The 22,214-nt window shown below is 45.0% G+C and overlaps 1 protein-coding gene across 1 annotated transcript in view; it reads right to left on the reverse strand.

The window, feature by feature from the left end:
* The window catches only part of PLCZ1 (phospholipase C zeta 1), a 133,360-nt gene that overhangs the window by 56,380 nt on the left and 54,766 nt on the right, over positions 1-22,214 (reverse strand). Inside the window, exon 7 of the mRNA XM_054016490.1 lies at positions 8,799-9,035. Within this exon, the coding sequence (XP_053872465.1) occupies positions 8,799-9,035 (237 nt within the window). The remainder of the gene's footprint in view (positions 1-8,798; positions 9,036-22,214) is intronic.

Genomic DNA, 22,214 nt, shown 5'->3' on the forward strand with positions numbered 1-22,214 from the left:
AGATGAAACGACATAATTTTCGGATGTTGAAGACGACCATGATCTTGCATCAGAAGGTCTGGGAAGAGTGGAAGGGTGACCAGGGCTTCCATGGATATGTCTAGGAGAGATGTGTACCAGTTTGGATGGGGCCAGGCTGGTGCTATCAATATGACCCAAGCTCATTCCCTCTGGATCTTGAGGAGTACCTTGTGAACGAGCGGTATGGACAGAAAGGTGGAAAGGAGATGGCCTCCTCATGAAAGAAGGAAGGCATCCAATCTGGAGCTCTGGCTGTGATTCTGGAAGGGGCAGAACTGCTGGCACTTCCTGTTATGTCGTGTGGCAAATAGGTATATCTGGGAAAAAACCCACCTATGGAAGATTGAAAATGCAATGTCCATGTGAAGGAACCACTCATGGACTTGAAACGACCTGCTGAGGTGGCCCACCAGCTCGTTTTGTACCCTGGGGAGGTACGACACATGCAGGTGTATTGAATGCTCCACACAGAAGTCCCACAGCATGAGGGCTTCTTGGCAGAGGGAAGAGGAGCGTGCACCACCCTGTTTGTTGATGTAGAACATTGCTGTTGTATTGTCTGTCACAACAGATACACAATGTCCCATTATGTGTGCATGGAAGGTCTGGCATGCTAGGTGCACCGCTCTCAGCTCTCTGCATTGATATGGAGAGCCAGGTCTGCGTGAGACCAGAGATCTTGGGTACTGCGGTCTCCCAGATGAGCTCCCCAGCCCATGCTGATGTGTCCGTCACTAGCAACAGAGACGGCAGCAGAGTGGTGAAGAGGACCCCTGAGCATACCTCCTGAGGGTCGAGCCACCACAGGAGAGAGTCAAGGAGCGGGCGAGGCAGGGTCACGATCCTGTCCAAGCTGTCCCGGGCTGGGCGATACACTGACATGAGCCACAACTGAAGAGGTCGAAGCCTGAATCTGGCATGCTGCACCACATAGGTACAGGCAGCCATGTGTCCAAGAAGCTTCAGGCAGTTTCTTGCTGTGCTGGTGGGAAACTGTGTGAGGCCTCGAAAGATATCGGTGAGGGCCTGAAACCTTGCTTCCGGCAGGTATTCCCTGGCTTAGGTCAAGTCCAGTACTGCCCCTATCCTCTGTACAGGGGACAGAATTGATTTTGCTTCATTTAGAAGGAGACCCAGGTTTTCGAAGGTGGCTCTGATGAATCTGACCCGAGCTTCCACTTGGGTCCTGGAGCGGCCTCTGATCAGCCAGTCGTCGAGGTACAGAAACCCCTGTACCTGGCGCCTGCACAAGAAAACGTTGACAACTGCGATGCACTTGGTGAAGACTCAAGGTGCTGCTGACAGGCCAAATGGAAGGACTGTGAATTAGTAGTGGGTATTGTTTACCACAAACCTGAGATACTTTCTATGGGGCTGAGTAATAGTGATATAAAAATATGTGTCCTTCAAGTCGAGGGCGGCATACCAGTATGCTGGATCCAGCGAGGGGATGATGGAGGCCACAGAGACCATGAGGAACTTGAGTTTCTTTATGAACTTGTTGAGTTCTCACAGGACCAAGATGGGCCTGAGGCCGCCTTTGGCTTTTGGAATTAGGAAATACTGGGAATAGAAGCCCTTGCCCTTCTGCTCCTGAGGAACCTCTTCTACTGACCCTAGCGATAGGAGCGAGTGCACCTCCTGTATAAGGAGTTGCTCATGAGAGGCATCCCTGAAGAGGTGAGGGAAGGGATATGGAAGGGCATGAGGGCACAGAATTGGATGGAGCACCCAGCAGTTGGAAGTGATACAGTACCATGCACAGTAGAAAGGGGATAGTTGGGACGAAAAGGTAAGGCGGGGTGGATCCAGACATTGCTCTGGTGGCCCATCCTCGACTGCACATTCAAAAGGCTGGTTTGGCCCCTGAAGACGGCTTGGATTGTCCCAAGCCCTGGCCAGAGGGTTGACACAGCCTTCTCCTGCCGCTCCGATTTCTCCTTCTGGAGCCATCTTGGCGGTTCTGGTGACTGAACTGGAAGTGTCTCCACTGCGTTGAAGGCGTATAGAGTCCTAAGGACCTCAAGGTGACTCTGGAGTCTTTAAGGCTGTTAAGCCTTTTGTCAGTCTTTTCTGAGAAGAGAGTCTCACCCTCAAAAGCCAGGTCCTGAATGGTTTGCTGTACCTCGTAGGGGAGACCAGAAACCATGAGCCCCTTCTCATAGCCACTCATGTGGCCATAACCCTGGTGACCACCTCTGCCCCGTCAAGCACCGACTGAAGGGACACCCTGGAGATGAGTCTCCCTTCATCAACCAATGCCAAAAACTTGGCACAGGAGTCCCAGGGGAGCAGCTCCCTGAATTTGGCCATCGCCGAGCAGGTGTTGTAGGAGTACCTGCTGACTATGGCCTGCTGATTGGATATGCAGAGCTGCAAGCCCCCCAGTGGAGTAGACCTTTCTTCCATAAAGGTCAAGTCTTTTCACCTCCCGATTCTTCAGGGAGGGTCCCTGGAAGCCCTGACGCTCACGTTGGTTGTCAGCATCAACCATAAGAGAGTCAGGTGTGGGATGAGTGTATAAATGCTCATAACCCTTGGACGGCATGAATTAGCGTCTTTCATTACGCTTAGCCATAGGGGGCAACGAGGCTGGGGTCTTCCACAGAGTTTTCGTGGTGTCAGAGATGGTCTTTATGAGGGGCAGGGCAATACGTGCAGGTCTGGAGGGGTCAAGGATATCCACCATTGTATCTGTATCCTCCACTACCTCCTCCACCTGAATGCCCAGGCAGTGGGCAACCCTCCACAGCAATTGTTGCAGAACCCTGTTGTCCTCCAGGGCTGGGGATGTCGCCGTGCCTGCCAATGCCTCATCTGGCGAGGACGAAGAAGAGACCCCCATAAGCGGTCGCTGCTCACTTCCTTCCGCCCCCAAAGAGTCCCATGGCACCTGGGTTTCCTAGCCCAGTGCCGACCTAGATGGTGTCGCACTCCTCAGTGTAGGGGCTGCATACACCAATGCAGGCAACACCAGTGCTGAAACTGCCATAAATGCCGATGTCGTTCTTAATGTCGGAATCGCCGCTGGTGCTGGTGCCGCCGGTAGCTCTGGGCCTGGTGCTGGCTGTGCCGGAGGCACCGAAATAGTAGTGCAGGGTTGTAATGGGCCTGTACCTGACCATGCTGGTGCTGGTGGGGGAAGAAATGAGGCCGAGGACACTGACGTCACCCTGGAATGAGACCCTTGGCTGCGACCTTGGCTTTGATGAAAAGCCCAGGGAGTCTAAAAGGGCCATTGCGCCGGGAGCTGCCATTGGGCAGGCCACTGTGCCAGGTGAGGGTGCCAGTCCCGAGTTGACATGGACTGTCTGCTCCGACTCCTCCGGGACCGACATGAGCCCAACTCCGACCCTGAGGTGTCTGAAAACGATGACCACAGAGGAGCGGTATTTCTAGGCATCGTGCTTTCACACTGAGGGATCAGGGATCGGCATGGCCGGGTGTCCTCTGGTGCTGGGGAGTGGTGCAGCGGGGTCAGAGATCGGGGGGCTATCATAGCAGGCTTTCCCCTTGAAGGAGCCCGGGAAGCTACTGGTGCCAGCGACTTATCCTGTCTGGGTGGAGAGAACAGTGCCATGAGGTGAAGCAGTTCTTGGGCCACCTCAAACGCCTCCAGTGTCGAAGTGAGGTGCAGCTCACGGCTTGGCCTCAGCTGCCCCTCTACGCGGGCAGGAGTTGGCATGACCATCACAGGTGGAGCAGCACTAGTGTGGCTCAACTCAGATCTAACAGTGGCAGGCTCCTTAGGTCTAGAAGGGGGAGACTGACCCCTCTCTGACCTCTTCAAGTTTTGCGACACCGGTGATTGCAAACGGTGCCTGTGTGCAACATGTGAGCCGTGAGTGGAGCCAGGACAGTGTCGTGAGTCCTTATCCTTACCTGGCACTGGTGCCTGTGCTGACAATGCTGGAGCGCTCCACGCTGAGGAGGAGGTACTCGGCGCAGGGTCTGTCAACCCAGGGTAGGACGGGTGGCGTAGTGCTGCCTCCATCAACATAACCTTCAGGCACTGTTCTGTATCTTTTAAAGTCCTGGGCCAAACGGTCTTACAAATGACACAGCGATCCTTCTGATTGCCCTCTCCTAAGCACCTTAGACACGAGGTGTGAGGATCGCTTCTGGGCATACACTTGCTGCAGGCTTCGCCGACTTTGAAGCCCGGAGACCCTGGCATGCCCTGGTGTCGGGAGAGTGTAGGAGGGGATTTCCCCCCAAAAGGAAACTTATCTAACACTAACGAACTACTAACTACTATCTTTAATGAACAATAGAGAACTAATGGAGAACAATATAAGAACAATGCTGAATGTGCTTGTTGAGACAAGAGCATAGGAAAGTTCCAGCTAACCGTCTCTGGTAGTAAGAAGGAACTGAGGGGATGGCGGGTTGGCAGGGCTCTATATTGAGCTCCATGAAGGCACAACTCCAGGGGGCATCCAGGCCGACCTGACGGATGCTGCTAGGGGGAAATCTTCCTGCTACCGTGCACATGTGCACACACACACACCTGATTGGAATTGACATGAATAAGCACTCAAAGAAGAACTATGAGTTCTGTAATTAGGGGGCAGAAGAGACCTTAATTTCCCTCATTAGACAATAAGAGCTTGCATTATTTAATCTAGGGTGACCAGACAGCAAATGTGAAAAATCGGGATGGGTGTGGTGGGTAATAGGAGCCTATATAAGAAAAAAAAAAACAAAATCGGGACAGTCTATATAAAATCAGGACATCTGGTCACCCTACATTATTCACATGTTGTAGTACTGACATTTTATAGTGCTTTTATGCTGCTTGATTGAAGAGTCTGAATTCTTTGAGAGAGGGAAAGTCATTATGGATCACATACATGCTGACAGGCCATCTTGCATTCAGGTGATCTTTTCCATTACTTAGGTTGATAGTCCTCTTCACAGTGAGAAGTGCAAGGTTCTCATATTACATGAAGGCATTCTGGGTTACATATGTTTATGGTTCAGATTAGTTTTGGTGGGTGTAATTTTGCAACCACTGTGGTGCAGGAGAGGAAAGATCCATTGTTCTTTTCTATAGCAGTGGATGTGCTTTAGTTCATGGTTGCTAAGATTCCTTCCTTCAGATACTTGAAACAACAAAATTCACCTAAAATATCACATTCAGTTCTGAGCATCTGAACTAGAAGTATATTGACAAAATGGAGCGAGCTCAGAACACAGGAAGAAAAGTTATCAATGGGCTGAAGACCAACTTACCTGGGAAATGTTATAAGAGCTTAATATCTATAAGTTATACTTTATATAAGTTATATATAATATGTATATGTTAGAGCTTAGGTAAACAATAACAAAATGGTTATCATGATAGCAGTCTACAATATTTGACAGATGTACAAAGGTGTACTTGAAAGATGTACACAGCGATAAGTGAAAGCAATAGTTTAGGGTGGTACAATGTGGTAGGAGTAATGGGATACAATTAAGAAAGGAAAATTTAGGTGCGATAGACTGAAAAACTACCTGGCAACTACCAGTCTATGGCAGGGATTCTCAACCTTTTTCTTTCTGAACCCCAACATGCTATAAAAACTCCAGGGCCCAGCAGGGTGCAGGGGACTTGGGGCTCCATCTGTTTGGTGCGGGGAGGGGCCTTGGGCATAGGCATAGTTTGACTTCTATTTGGGAGGGGGGCAGGGCCCAGCGGGGCTCAGGCCAGCTCTGCACGGCATTGCCGAGGGAGGGAACACCACCTCCACCCCCTGACTCATCTCAGCTGGCCACCCAGCCTGTCTGAGTTGGGGCGGGGGGGGGAGCGCAACCAAAAATTATAACTCAAAGTGGGGGCAGGGCTCAGCTCAAAAATTTGAAAACCACTCAGGGTGCAGGCAGGGGGTAGCTAGGGGCTGTGTGCAGGCAGGGAGTAGCTCAGGGTGCAGGAACGGAGTAGCTAGGGGCTGTGTGCAGGTGAGGTGTAGCTCAGGGTGCAGGCAAGGGATAGCTGGGGTTGTGCAGTGAGAGGTGTTGCTCAGGGTGCAGGGAGGGGATAGCTAAGGGCTGTGTGCAGGTGGGGTGTAGCTCAGGGTGCAGGGAGGGGGTAGCTAGGGGCTGTGTGCAGGTGAGGTGTAGCTCAGGGTGTAGGCAAGGGATAGCTGGGGTTGTGCAGTGAGAGGTGTAGCTCAGGGTGCAGGGAGGGGGTAGCTAGGGGCTGTGTGCAGGCAGGGAGTAGCTCAGGGTGCAGGCAAAATTGAAGAAAGAGAGAGCAGAAAACAATACAGCATTGTATCTTACTCCATGATTAATAGACCCCTGAGACAGAGATCTGACTTTTGATAGGAAGCATTAAAAAGTCAGAGTTCTAACACTGATGGATAGAATCTGAGGCAATTAAGATTGTGCTCTCCCTATCCAATTTTATTTTCCTAAGTAAGTGAGGTACTGGAGGGAGCAGTATATAGTAGGATGTCACTGCTGCACAGGGAGAATACATCAACAGTCCAAACGCAGCTGAAAAACCCTGGTAGATCAGCATATTTTACTGTACCAATCATGTCCATCGTAGGCATGTTCTGCGGAGTGTGGCTGGGCTGGAATACCCCAGTCTAGAAACCACCCCGGTAGACCCTGTGTGTGACTGAGTCACTTCGCCTATAAGTTGAGGACTCCGGGTATATGTTTTGCTTTGATGCAAGATAAATTCTGCTGCTCTTAATCTAACCGGACTGAGCCTTCTTTAGTCAAGGATTTGGTCGTTAGTCCTTGCTTGCTGTACTGTCAGAATGAACTAAAACTGCCTTTCCTCGGCTGTGACCCTGAAGCTTTACAAGGATCTTAAGGCTGAGAATTGGAGGCAGCTGATATATGATCTCTTCATTTGTCCAGACCAGGGATCCTGGGCTGATCAGTGCTAAACTGTGCTACCTCAGAAGAGAGCAAAGCCCTTGCAGGGACACTCTCTTAAGGACTAGCTGGGGGGTCTATTACTAGGCTAGAGGAATCCCCAGCTTTCTTCAGAGTCCTCCCCTGAAGACCCATTCCCTGGCTGGCAGAGACCAAGCTGAAGGGAAAGAAAGAAGGTGGCAAAAAAACCTGATTAAAAGAGCATCCAGAGAGAACAAGAGAAAGAGATCTGCTGAGGAAACCTCTGCCTCTGAGCACAGCACTAGAAACCTGGGACATAATCTCAGTGCAGCTCAGTAGGTGCTGAGAGGCAGAAATCTGTGGGAAACAGATACCTCTTGCCTTCCTCTGAAACCTGGAAACAGGAGAAACCCGCAGTTCCATACCTCAGGAAGCAGCAGATTTCCATGACAAAGAACCATCAAGACTGAACTTGATAAGTTTACGAAAAAGATGGTATGTTGAGACTGCCTACAATGGCCTGTGACCCATCTGCAACTGCTAGTAGCAAATATCGCCAATGACCAGAGATAGGACACTAGATGGGGAGAGCTGAGTTACTACAGAGAATTGTTTCCCAGGTGTCTGGCTGGTGGGTCTTGCCAACATGCTCATGGTACAACTGATCACCATATTTGGGGCAGGAAAGGAATTTCCCCCCAGGTCAGATTGGCAGAGACCCTGGGTTTGTTTTTTTTTTTTTTTTTTTTGGGGGGGGGGGGAGGGAGAGATTTGGGTTGGTTTTTTTTTTTTTTTTTTGCCTTCCTCTTCAGCATGGGCCTGGGTCACTTACAGGTTTAAACTAGAGTAAATGGTGGATTCTCTGTAACTTGATGTCTTTAAATCATGGTTTGAGGACTCCAGTAACTCAGCCAGAGGTAGGGTGACCAGATGTCCCAATTTTATAGAGACAGTCCGATATTTGGGGCTTAATGTTATATAGGTGCTTATTACCCCTCACCCCCATCCCGATTATTCATACTTGCTGTCTGGTCATCCTAGCCAGAGGTTATTGGCTTATTACAAGAGTGGGTGCGTGAGAGTCTATGACCTGCAGGAAGTCAGACAAGATGATTGCAATTGTCTCTTCTGGCCTTAAAGTCTATGAGTCTATGTATCTATCTCTTTAGTTAATTGAGCACACTTAACATGGAAATCAGTGGACATAAACATGGAACTACATGCCATTGTTATAGTCACCTTTAAGAGTAGAGGCTCATTTAATGATCTCTTCAGTATCTTGATAAATGAGAAAGCAAAACTCCTGCCTAGCACTGTAAATACTTTTTATTGTAACCCCATGCCTACCTAGACCTGTGCATAAAAACAGAATACAGAAAATTAGGTGAATGAGATTCTTTAAAGCTTCTTGGACAAACTGTTTGGTCTGATTGGGAGTGGTGGGGGAGTTGTAGACAGGAGGGACGTCAGAGGAACTCTCCCTCTCCCTGCCTTCATTAGAAGGCGCACAAAACCCCACTTCTCCTCATGGGCAGTCCAATAAGGAGAATGAGCATAAGCAGTGCAATGTGAACAGCACTGCATCTTGTCTGTTGGAACCCCTAGCTGGTGAGGGCAATGGACAGGCTAAGCACAAGGTTAGAATGGAGAAGTTCAGGGAAAGTAAAATTTGGCATGAAGGAATTGAGAAGGACTGCACTTGAACTGGATGCCAAAATATGCTGTATCTTGACTGGATGCATTACCTGAGTGAGGAAATGAAGGGCGCCATGAGATGAAAAATACTATTTTTACATATTTTGCTTTAACATGAATTTGTAATTTTAAAACCTACCCTTTACATTTTGTTTATGATCTATCATAAGCTACTTTTAAAAAAAATATCAACCAAAGAAAATAAACCCTCTGTTCACCTTCTAATTTCCTATGAGACAGCATACTTTTACCTTTCGCTTTTTTCGAGGGGGTGGTGGAGATCTCTTAACTGCATTTCTTCTTTTTAGCAGAGGAGATTTTGGTAGCACGGGAGTGCTTTCATCAGCGTCATCATCTTCAGATTGCTCTACCTCTTCTACAAATTCCCCTATCTCACCATGGCTATCAAGACCTCTCCTGAGAACAGTTTCTTCAAGTGTTCCAACTTTTTTATTTTTTACCAATATTTTGAATTTTAATTCCTGTGGAAACAGTAGAAAGCATCATAATGCATTTAATAATACATTTTCATATAAAAACACTGCAACGCCTATTCTCAAAATGTATTTTATAGATGTAATTTGTTTTAGAATTATGGGTGCTGGTGGGGTGATGTTCACAAACGAGCACTCTAGAGTAATGGACAACCAAATATCTTACCAACCAAATTATCTTTCATGACAATGTAAGTTTTAGAGAACAAAAAAAACTGAGCATAACAGACTACTCCATACAATAAGGAGAAGAAAGGTAAAATACAAATGAAGTTTGCCATCATGCAAAACACACCAGTGCTGGAACAATGAGCAAGAGTGTTGTAAGAAGAGAAGTGGGTATTCAGCACCCATCTACCAAAAGAATGTGATTGCCACGTAGCAAGGGCAAGCAAGAAATTGTTGCTCCATATCGGTGCTAGGTACAAGTCAGTGAGAATGTATTGGCTGAATGCCAATGGCAGCACAATAGGTGTGTACGCATATATGTGAACATAGATGGTATTGTTTATTAAGCTTCACTTTGTTTTTTATAAACACAAATGCACACACATATGAGAACAATTCTTGTTTTGATATCTGACTACACCTATGGAAGTGGTTCTAGCTAAGGAAGGCAGGAATTTTGGTGCCCTATTTGCATAGTACACTGCTGCCCTGTATACCAAGCTATGATCCTACCATTACTTATTTTCATATGTGTATAAGCACAGCAGGACCTTTTTTTTTTTTAATCCTATATCTTCAATAAAGTTAACTTAATAGAGCTCAGAGTCTTGATACTTAGAGCTCACCAAATCTGCGGATATCTGCTTTATATCTGCAGACCATGTTGTGGATCACGGATCGGATGCTGATACAAATTTAGGGATCTATTGGTACCTAAGGAAAGTGTCATTTTTTAAAGTATACAGTACCTAAAAAATTGATAGCTTTATTATTCCTGACAGAAAAAAATAGACAAAATTTCAAATTACAGAATTTATACAGATATACAAAATGTACACAGTCAAGTTTCCAATGATAACCATTATCAGACAGCAAAAATCGTCTTACTGAACTATTACTTTGTAAGCAGAATGACATTCATTTCTAGGTAAATGGCAGCATCTTACTTGATCAGCATGCCAAACTATAAAATGTAAACTATCAAAAGTCTTTACACGTCTTAGTGGTTGTTATACATTTCCCTTGTTGCCTTACTAAAACCACTGTACAGAGTTAAAAAGAATTAATTTTGATAAAAGAGTATCTATTAGTGGGTCTGAAGAGTAATTCTGCAGTTAAAAACAGGCAACTATTTCATATTATAATAAAGAGTGTTGTAGAACCATGTTACAAGCAGGTTTCTTTTAAGTAAATAAGTAATATATAAACAAAATGAGAAGGCTGTAGCACCACATCTTCGGACAACCATGAACCAGAACATTTACATAAATTTGTATTAAATGAAAAATGGAATTTTGGCAAGGGCACTAGGGTTATCCCAAGGCCCCTTTCTTTAGATTTTGCTTCTTTTCCCAGTAAATGTTCATTAGCTGAGTGAAGAATGCAGTATTATGTTGCTAATATGATCACAGATTACATAATAAATACAAAGTACTTATGAAATTAAATTTCGGGACAGATTTTCCAAAGCCCTGGGATCCACAACTGGACCCAGAGTTTCCAAATAACTTGGCTCCCATTTATGCCCTGAAGTTAACGCCTCTGATTTTCAAAAGTGCTTAGCACCCAGAGGCTCCCACTGAGTACAGAAATCACAAGCCATCCCATCCAAAATACAAATCCTCTCCAGCAGGCAGTCTTCAGAGGGGAATATTGCAGCTCATTGGTCATGTGGCAAACAAGAAAAGAAGAAGTGATACTGCTAAGCACTGAGAATGGGGTGAAGTTCAAAGATAACCTAGGCATGGCCCAACACCTAAACGAATACTTTCCCTCAGTTTTTAATAAGGGTAAAGAGGAGCTTAGTGGTAGTGGCAGGGTGGTTAATGGAAATGAGGATATGGAAGTAGTAATTACCACATCCAAAGTAGAAGTCAAACAGTTCAATTGGACTAAATTGGGGGACCTGTATAGTCTCCATCCAAGAATATTAAAGGAACTGGCATATGAAATTGCAAGCCCAATAGCAAAGATTTTGAATTAATCTGTAAAGTGAAGGGTAGTACATGTGACTGGAGAATTGCTAATATAGTACCTATTTTTAAGAAACGGAAAAAATGTGATCTGGGAACCTACAGGCTTGTAATTTGACCTCAATTCTCTGCAAGGACTTAGATCTAATTTTGAAAGAGAAAATAGTAGTTAAGGACATAGACGTAAATGGTAATTGGGATAAAATACAACGTGGTTTTACAAAAGTTAAATCATACCAAACCAAACTGATTGCTTTCTTTGAGAAGATAACAGATTTGTTTTAGACAAGGAATTGCAATCTAATCTACCCGGATTTCGGTAAGGCATTTAATACAGTTCCACATGGGAAATTATTGGAGAAAATGGGGATTAATATGAGAATTGAAAGTTGGATAAGGAACTAGTTAAAGGGGAGACTACAATGGGTCACACTGAAAGGTGAACTGTAAGGCTGGAGGGCAGTTACAGTGGAGTTCCTCAGGGATTGGTCTTGGGATCTTCTGTCAGGTGTATTTGATCTTGAGAATATGAAAAATGAGTGCTAAGACTTTTCTGGTTCCATTCCCTATCAATGTGGCAGCATGCTTTGGTCCTCTAGATACTACAGTGAGCGGTATCACAGAAATGTGTTTAACGACAAATCTTTCTCACAAGTATTCCTCAGGTCCTGCATTAGGCATTTGAAGGATGATAAACGGAAAGCTTATAATGAGGGCAGAAGTTCTCTAGTCTTACTAAGAATGTCGAAAAGGTCAAAGAGGTGACCGGTTTGGGAAGCACACTACACTAGATTTCTACTGACTGTAGTAGTTGGGCTTCTGTGCAGTCAAGAGTAGTAGTGGACTAATAAACTGGACTAACTGCAGTAGACTGTAGTAGTGGACTTCTACTGTGCAAATGGTGAGTAGTGCTTAAATTGTTCCCTTTTTAGGTTAAAAGATTCACCAAAGATGCAACAAGAACATATATTCTTCTCTGAGAACCTTACCAATGAAGTCTAAGATTTCTATTGAAACAAAAAACCAAACAAACCAACAACAAAAACCAAAAGGGAGATCCTGTTTATTCAGGGTAGACATGAAATATGCTCTGCACTGAGTTTATAGAGGTAGTGGCCACACATAATCCTTAACTTCTAATTTCCTCATCACAGTGGCAGCCTTATTTAAACATAATTGGTTTGTTTATTTTCTCACATCAGCACCACAGAGCCTAATCTTCATGTAAGGCCATGTCTACACTAGTGAGCTCACAGCGGCAGAGCTGCACCAATGAAGATGCGCTGCTATAAGATGGCCCATGTAGTCGCTCTCCTGTCGACATAATAAAGCCACCTCAACAAGCAACTCTATGTCAGCGGGAGAAGCTTATGTCATTCAGGGGGGGTATTTTCACACCCCTGAATGACATAAGTAGTAGTGTAGACATGTCCTTAGAGACGATAATGTCCATATAATCTCTACAGTAAAATGGTCATCTTATAACAGTCATTATCTTTATCTCTGTATATAGTGAATTGATACAGAGAAACAGGATTTAGTTAACCCCTTAGACCATGAGAGTCACATAATTACATCACATGTTTCACATGAAGTAGCAAAGAATTCAGGGTTTATATTAATATATTAATTAATTATTATATTAATATATTAATAAAGGTCTGGGAAGGTTGTGAAAACATATAAATACTTACACATTACATAACAGATAATTGAATTTACCTGTGATTCAAATAGTGTATTATTAAGATACCCATTAAGAAATACAAAGTGTGCATAAAAAGAAACATCATTTACACAAACTGTAGCACTTATGGTAGCAAATATTAGAGTTATAATTAAGGTGGAAACAGGCATTCCATTCTAAATTCCAACTTTCAGTTGCTGACACTCTCCTTTTCAACAGCGGTATTTTGTTTGTAGGATCAAATTGTCAGAGTGCAAGGGGAAGAGATAGCACATTCTTAATGTTTACCACCCATGCTCTAGCGTTGCTGATATTTCTGCAGAGTTCTGAATTTTTTACCATATATTAGTATTTCTAGATATTTTAAAACAGTTGTATACACTTTTGGTCATCTGTTTGTTCAAATGTTTATAAAGGGTTTTTCACTTCATAGATCCAAAAGGGAATTGTCATTCTTGTATTTATTGATATTGTATTAATTTACTGCACCTTGTATATAACTTTGTTTTAAGTAGAAAAAATGAACCCAAACTTAAACGTTGGTGTTGCGACTAGCAGCTTCATAATAACAGAGGGTCATATTGTGCCATCACATTTTAAGCAGAAGGCAATTGGAGGTTTCTTTATAGACTGATGGCACAATATGGCCCAGAATGAAAAAGCTCTTTTCCATAGGCACACGTAGTCTGAAATATCTTGTTAAGATGATAGTTTCATCTTATCAAAGAGAAATGATGACATTCATGTTGGTTTCAGATAGAATTACAGAAGGTCTCTCTGGTCAAAAAGAGATTTTGGTACAGTATTTTGCAAGATCACCACAAACTAATAAAACCAGAATCATCAATTGCAAAAGATATGATGTTTTAAATCTAAGGAACAACAAATACAAAGAAGTGGCAAAAATGGAGTACTGTATAAGTAGCTTGAGTACTTTATTTAGATTATCCTTACATAAATACTTTATGTGCAGACCTTCAGTTTCATGTTTGAAACTACACAATAAGATTATCTACTATGTTTTAAACATTTTAAAAGTATAAAATTTACAGCAATAATGATACAGGCTGTGAAATAGAGATACCAATACTAATTTAGAAATCCTTGGTCAATAAAAATATATTTAAAGCCACACTTTTCTACCAGGATATGTGCTATTAATGTTTGTTTCTCTGCACATTAAACAAAAAGCCAGTTGACACTTTTCTACAGTTTACTCCATAATACTTAGCATTCATCAACATAAGATTATTTGCCACCCAACAAAATTCTTGCCTATTATGTGCTGGAGGGATTTTGAGACTAGCACTAATTTAAATCTCTCAACACAATAGATTTAAATAAGTAAATCAGCAAAAATAGCTCCTATGGTAAAATGTACTTTAATTCAGGTGACGTTGAGCCCAAAGTATGATGCATGCCAGAACAACTAAAGTACCACAAGACTCAGCACAAAGTCCCAGGCACATTGGCAAAGATAAGAAACTGCCTTCCCGATTGTCACAGGTTCAGAAAGATCAAAAGTCAGATCACAGAAAGATGGAAGACAAATCCTAGAGCTGTAAAAGAGGACTGAGAGGAGGGGGAGGAGGAATGTGAATACTTCTTTGGTTTTGAAAATCTTCTTGCATACCCATAGATTTTTAAATTATCCCTCCCCAGGACCATTTGCTCTCTCCCAGCACCTGCCTCTGCCATTTCCCAGGTCTTCCTTTGCTCCAGAATTACTGGAATGGGTTAGCCTAGTCTTACAGGGCCAGCATCCCTGATTACACTGATATTTTAAAAAGGGCCATTCCTGCACCATAATTCTAATGTTTTTATTTGTGTTTATTTATGATGAATTTTATGAAGGGGTACCTTAACTGTTCCCATATGTTGCAATTTCCCAGAAGAAGCCTTTTCTTCACCTTTAATCAATATTGACGTGATCAAAGTGATGCTTGAATTAGAAAATTTCCATTTTTAAACGGCATTATTAATTTGGATTTTGAGGGCTTTATTTTCTTTTTTCCAAGTACCTATGTTTGCTCACTCTCCAGACCTTTTACTTTTCTCTGTTTCCTAACAATTTGGGAAATGTGAAGGAAAGGAGTTAGGGTCAATTAATCTCTGAGGGGGGAGTGGGGAAAGCTTACTATTTCTTTAAAGGCCTTGGACTAGAAGCCTTGTGGTGTAGGGGAGGACAAGGCTCCCTTTCTATCCCATACAATCAATCAATAAACCAATCAAGAGACACCTTCGGAAGGGAAGACTGGCATAAAAGTTTCCCTGTTCTCACTGTGAAATGGAAAATAAATAGAGAGGGTCTGTTTGCCAGTGGACTGGCAACCCTCTTGTTACCCAGGGTTTTCAGAACCCAAAGTAGTGGTAACTTAACTGTTTCTCTCCAGGCCGTGTCAGGGATAAATCAATGGGGGCCTAGCTCCTCTGTCTAATAAATGATTGGCACAAACAAGTGTGTTTATACCTAAAACTACTTTTTTTATTAGGTCTTAAGCACACACATACATATATCTGTATCAGTAGGATTAGAGCAATCCAAACATTTATATTTACCTAATGTCTGAAATGGTTTTGAGGAATCAGCAACCAGCCTTCCGGGGGCCCCTCTTCTGTCCAGCTGCTGGGGAGTTTAGGTGCCAGATCCTTGCCCCCCCAAAAAGCTTCTTTGGACTGCTCCAAAGCACATTTTCTAACTAAACTCTATAGATTTTCTCTGGACAAAGCACATAACTCATAATAGCCCCTAATAGGCTAACAATGTCCCTAGCAACAGCCAATAACAATTCATTATTCTCCTTATCAGCAAAGCAGCTTCAGCAAAATAACTTACAAACACAGACAACCAGAATCAAGGTCAGTTTTCCACATTTCCCCTCATTCTCATGAATCTGTCTTTTCACTTTATCTACCCCAGTCAGTAGAACTGCAGCTTGCAGTTGTTTTTGTTCTATCTGCCTAAGCAAGGCCAAATTATTCCTGTGTGGTGTCCTCACTTCCAGCTTATGGCAGCCAAAGTGCACAAGATGGCTGCGAGTTATGTTAAATCCAGTTCTCTTACAACACCCTCCTCCTTCCCAAAGGAAAAGGGGTAATGCAGCATGTCCCTTCCAGACTGGGAAGAGGGATGGAAAACCACTATCCAACCCCATTCAGGAAACACTGGAAGGAAGGACTTTTGCTATTAAGGTTTTGTGTTTGAGATCACTTTATTCTGAAAGATGTTTGTGGTCAGTTCAACTGGAGCTGGACCAGGAAAATGTTAAGAGATTGATGAGAAAGAAAGGGAGAGTGTGACTCAGGGCAGTAACCTTGTCACAATCCGCAGATTTGCATAATAATAGGGGGAAATGGTTAAGATCTCCATGTTTTTTGGCTAATGTCTTTGTTAGAATGCACAGGAGATAAGCTATTGGAGGTTTTTTAAGGCAATTATATCAGACATATTCTCAATGGTACCATTTTTAATTGTACTTATGTACCAAATGGAACTGGAGAGAGAGAGAGAGAGAGAGACTTATTTTAATTAAAGCTCTTGGAAAATAGTGCCATGACTTTTATCTGGTTTTTATCATAGTTTTACTAGATTTCAAGGAGGAAAGGACACACATATGAATATACTGGAAACATTCTCTGTAAATTTACTTTTACTGCATTTGTAGAGTTTTAAAAAAAATGAAAATAAGCCTACTGTGAATATTCCTAGTTCTAGCTTTTGTTTTCCTACTGTGAGGTTGGTCAGCAGTGGCAAACTCATTCTTGAGTTGCTGCTGCCATGGTAACAGGCAGTGGCTATGCTCCTCCTTCTCCTCACTCTATGCCCGACATTCAAGTCCCAATCTCAGATAGATACTAGGAAAGATGAATTGCCATTCTTTCTGGATCAATGAAATAAAGGTGTACAGCTGAATACTGTTGCAATATGGTTGTTATATGATATTGTAGCCAAAAACATCTTACCATCTCCTTAAATGCCAAATATACTAAGGGTTTTTTGGGCGGAAGTGAGGGGAGGGAGTAAGAACAGATTACAGTAGTAGCCAATAGTAGAGAGTTGTTGAAATAGATGAACATTCCCTAGTACTACTCTCTAGGCCATCTCCAGGAGGAGAAGAATAGAGCCAATCTATTACTCAGTCTGCCCTTACTAGGGTCTGTAAAGATGTCAATAACAACTATTGCCTGCTGAGTGATTTATATAAAATCAGCATGGATGCTTAATATTTCCATCACTAAAAGGTTACCATCAACCATTACGTCTTCATACCATACTCTGATCTAAAATCAAAATGACAGGGATCAAAAAAGAGTGATCTCCAGATATTATCAGAGGTATTTCTATATAATCTTTCCATTACTGTTTCCCAAAAAAGGATGTTAAAGTCAGGGCAATGATCAACAAGATTACCACAGTTTAAGAGACATTTTCTTGAGCGAGGGACTAGTCATTGCTCCTTGAAAAGCTCCCGGCACCCTGCCCTCTCAATATGAGCAGATGGGAATAATGTTTCTAATAAAAACTGAAGTGTCATTCTAGTGTCTGTGTAAATTAAATAAGACACAAAACATTACATGCTTTTTTCATTCTCTCTTTTCCAAATTGAATCACAATCATTGTTTTGCCAATTCATAAACAGTTGTTCTTCTGTATCAATAACACCAAAGAGAAACATATGTAATAGAAGAGAGCTCTACCACTCAAGAGCCTGCTGTTAACTTTGCTTTGGGTCTGTATACTGAATTTTGAACATTGGAACTCTCTTCATCAACAATGAAATCAAGCCCCACATAGTGGGGTGAGGCAGGCTAATTATTCAGTCTAACCACAATAGTGGGGCCTAAACAGTGTTTGGGAAGGGCCTCAAAGTCTTATTTTTCTATTTATAAGCTCAAAAATAAGAAAATGCAAATGCAGTCTTCTTCTAAATTTCCTGCATGCTTGCTTAAACTCCAACTGAGGTCTTTCCCATGCAACTAGCATGCTGCAATGTGTCATCCTAGGGTGTGGAGTGAGGTGGAGGAAGCAGCAGTAGGCTGCCTCAGTGTTTTGATGGTAGGAAGGTAAAGATGACAAAATGAGGGAGGGTGGGGGTCAAAGGTTTCATGGGCACTACTGTGGAAGTATTTGGAAGCAGAGGAAGACTACGTAAACCATTCCAGGACACTATGCCCAAACAATCCCCAACACTCCAGATTTCCATTCTCCTCAACAATAATTGCCCCTCTCAGGGCCGGCTTTAGGAAGTGTGGGGCCCAATTCGAACATTTTCGGCGGGGCCCCAACAGGGATGACTTAAAAAAAAAAAAAAGACACGTAAAAAACCACCTTTCATTTCTTCCATGTATTATTTACTTTCCATAACTATATAAATAATAACAAAATTATATTACATACATTGCGTAATGTATACGGATGCATGCTAAGCCTACCTAAAGTTCTTGACACCCACCCCGGGACCCCGCCCCATCCACCCCCCTTCCCTGTCCCCTGACTGCCCCCTGCCGCCCCATCCAACCCTTCCTCTCATTCCTGATGGCCCACTGGGACTCCTGCCCCATCCAACCACCCCTTCTCTCTGACCCTGACTGCCCCTGGAACCTCTGCCCCGACTGCCCCCCACCACCCAACCCAACCCAACCCCTGCTCCTTCCTGACTGCCCCCCCAGGACCCTTGCCCCCATTCAATCCCCCTGTTCCCTGCCCTCTGACTGCCCCGACCCCTCTCCACCCCCCCACAACCCTCCAAACTCCCCTGCCCTCTTCCAACACCTGCTCCCTGCCCCCTTACCACGCTGCCTGGAGCCGCTCGCCCGGGTCCAGGTCTGGGCTGGGTCCGCTCGGTCCGGGCTGGGTCCAGACCTGGGTCCAGGTACGATCCGGGCCCGCTCAGCCCAGGCCCGGGTCCGGGTCCGGGTCCGGGTCCGGGTCCGGGCCCACTCAGCCTGGGCCTGGGGCCGGATCCGGGCCAGATCCAGGTCTGGGCCGGAGCCGCTGGGCCAGGGCCGGACCGGAGCCTCTCGGTCCGTGCTGGCGCCACTCGGCTGGGGCCGGCGCCGCAGGGCCCGAGCTGAGCCGGGCCAGAGCCGCTCGGCCGGGTCCACGTCCGGGCCGGAGCTGGGCCCGGGGCCGCCGGGCCGGAGCCTCTTGTGCCGGGCCAGCGCCACTTGGCCAGGGCCGGCACCGCAGGGCCCGAGCTGGGCCGGAGCCACTCGGCCAGTTCTGGGTCCGGGTCTGGGCCGGAGCCGCTCAGCTGGGCCTGAGCCCGGCGCCGCGGGGCCCGAGCAGGGCTGGGCCAGAGCCACTCAGCCGGGACCGGGTCCAGATCTGGGCCAGAGCCGCTGGGCCAGGGCCGGGCCGGAGCCTCTCGGTCCGCGCTGGCGCCGCTCGGCTGGGGCCGGCGCTGCAGGGCCCGAGCTGAGCCGGGCCAGAGCCACTCGGCCAGGTCCACGTCCGGGCCGGGGCCAGGCCCAGGGCCACGGGGCCGGGCTGGAGCCTCTCGGGCCGGGCCGGCATCACTTGGCCAGGGCCGGCACCGTGGGGCCCGAGCTGGGCCGGAGCCGCTCGGCCGGTTCTGGGTCTGGGTCCGGGCCGGAGCCGCTCAGCCAGGACTGGGCTGGGGGTGTTCGGCTGGGGCCAGGCCGGAGGGAGCCGCGCACTCGGCCAGGGCCGGACTGGGCTGCACTGCGCCTCCCTGGAACTCTCCTCGCCACTCCCCCCCCCCCCCTTACCTCCTGCCTGCTGCTTGTTTCAGGCTTCCCGCAAACATCTGATTCGCGGGAAGCAGGGGAGAGGGAGGAGAAGGTGGGCGGAGCATTCAGAGGAGGAGGGGGAAGTGGGCCAGGGGCGGGGTGGACAGCTGTGCGGGGCCCCATTCAGGGGAATCGGCCGAATCGGCCTAAAGCCGGCCCTGGCCCCTCTTATGTTCATCCAATCACTGAAACATAATAAAGTAAGGCTATTGTAATTTACATACAGTAACTCCTCACTTAACGTCATCCTGGTTAACATTGTTTCGTTGTTACGTTGCTGATTAATTAGGGAACGCAATGCTCCCTTATAAGGTTATTTGGCAGCCGCCTGCTTTGTCCACTCTTGCAGAAAGAGCAGCCCGTTGGACCTAGCTGGTGGGGGCTTGGAACCAGGGTGGACTGGCAACCCCTCTATCAGCTCCCCTAAGTTCCCTGTGCTGCAGCCGCCCAGCAGGCTATTGCCAGGCAATTCAGGTGTCCCTCCCCCCACTGCCGTGTGCTGCTCCTGCCCTCTGCCTTGGAGCTGCTTACAGGAGCCTGCTGCTTGCTGTGCAGGGGCGGGGAAGAGGGGGGCTAATGTCAGGATGTCTCCCTCCTCCCATTCCTGCCCCCTGCTCCTTTACCCCATCTCCACAGAGCAGGGGGGGAACAACAGGGCTCAGTATGGAGGGAGCTTGCTGGCAGCAGCTGCTGTCTCAACTTGCTGATCTACTTAAAAAGGCAGTGTACTCAGAGTGGGGTCAGTGTACTTAAAGGGGCAATGCGCACGTCTCTCTCTCTCTCTTTCTCTCTTTCTCACACACACACACACACACACACACACATGCACACGGTGTGTGTCTCTATCTCTTTCTGTCATGCTGTCTCCCCTCCCTCCATTCGTGCTGCCTTGTAGAGTGTGAGGCTACATTAACAACGTGTTAACCCTTGAGGGCTCGGCCGAGTGCTAGTTCATCATTTAGCAGTAAGGCATTCTCTGGGAAATATCCCACCCTCTTCCAGCCTCTGACTTCACCACCTCAACCAAGCTTCACAATCATCATAGCTGTGAACAATATTAAATTGTTTGTTTAAAACTTATACTGTGTAGATAGATAGATAGATAGATAGATTAGATAGATACTTTTGTCTGGTGAAAAAAAATTTCCCTGGAACCTAACCCTGCCCCATTTACATCAATTCCTATAGGGAAATTGGATTCGCTTAACATCGTTTTGCTTAAATTAGCATATTTCAGGAACATAACTACAACGTTAACGAAGGAGTTACTGTATTTTTATATTTTAGGATTTCATTAATAGTTGATGTAAATGAATAGTGTCTCTAGCACACATGGAAGTGGGGACCCAGCTCATATAGTTTGACAGAAATAGACACAATGATAAAAAGTATGAGAAACACTCGAATAAGGCACTGTTTGTAATCAATATTTAGAAAAGAATTTGAGAAACTACACAATATGTGAAGTGCTAACAGAGGAAGGAAGATAGCTAACACTTTAGATGAAATAAATGCATATTGATGTATTGACCCTGCTGATTATAAAAAAGAAATCTTAAGACCCTGTAACCTGATCAAACTAAACCATGATAACTGTTTCCTTGCAAACAACATTATTCTTCTTGCCAGTTTTCTCTTTGTTTCACAAAATATTAAATGAAAAAGACAAGTTCACATATTAATATAGATGGGTTATACAGAGTATTTACAAGAAAGGGGATGGAACTCAAAGCATCCCATCCATACAGTATGTAAACAGAACTATAAGGATAACTACATTAACACATTTTTTATGAATTTAACAGTTAATATTTCTAAACTGTACTAGTAACTGAAAAGTATTCTGAAGGGAAAGGAGTGAGTACCCATTTGATGGTGGGGGGAATCTATAGCAAACATTTCAAACTTAATTGTCAAGTATATTGGACAGAACTCATCATCAATAGAAGTCCAATGACTGCCACTAAGCCATTTCGAGGATGATTTTTTCCCCACTGTGTTTAGTCCAGTATTCATATCAAAGCAGTTATTACCAATTTTAATTATCCCTACATTTTAAACAATTCATTTAAAATAAATATTTTATACCTTAGAAAATGAAAGACTGTAATGTTTGAAGAAGAGTACCTTTGCTCAATCATCCAAATTAACAACTCTGGTCCAAGTTTTCTCTTTTACTATGATCACCCTCTAAGCTATAACAGCTGGCTATGGATTCCTAAAGATCAGACATCAGGTGAGAGCTGGAATAATGGAACAGAGCTCTGCTCCAATCCACCAGCTAGTTCCCCAAAACACCTAGAAATGGGGGTGGGTAAGCAGTCGGTATAGGAACCAGCTACATTGCTTTACCCCAGTTCAGGTAATTCAAAATTGAGGGGTTGTGGTCAGATCACATCCCCAACTGGAGCTAAGAATCTGGCCCATTTACATTATACTGCATTTATAAAGCATGTTGGAGTCTGGATAAGTAGTTTCAAAGCCTTAAAGAGTATGATTCAATGTCTATTGAAGCCAATGGAAAAGCTTTTGAACAGGCCTAAAAATGCAGTTTATTATTCAGCAGATTTGCTCCCTGTCCACATT

The sequence above is a fragment of the Malaclemys terrapin genome, chromosome 1 (genome assembly GCF_027887155.1).
Source record: "Malaclemys terrapin pileata isolate rMalTer1 chromosome 1, rMalTer1.hap1, whole genome shotgun sequence".
NCBI classification, from domain to species: Eukaryota; Metazoa; Chordata; order Testudines; family Emydidae; genus Malaclemys; species Malaclemys terrapin.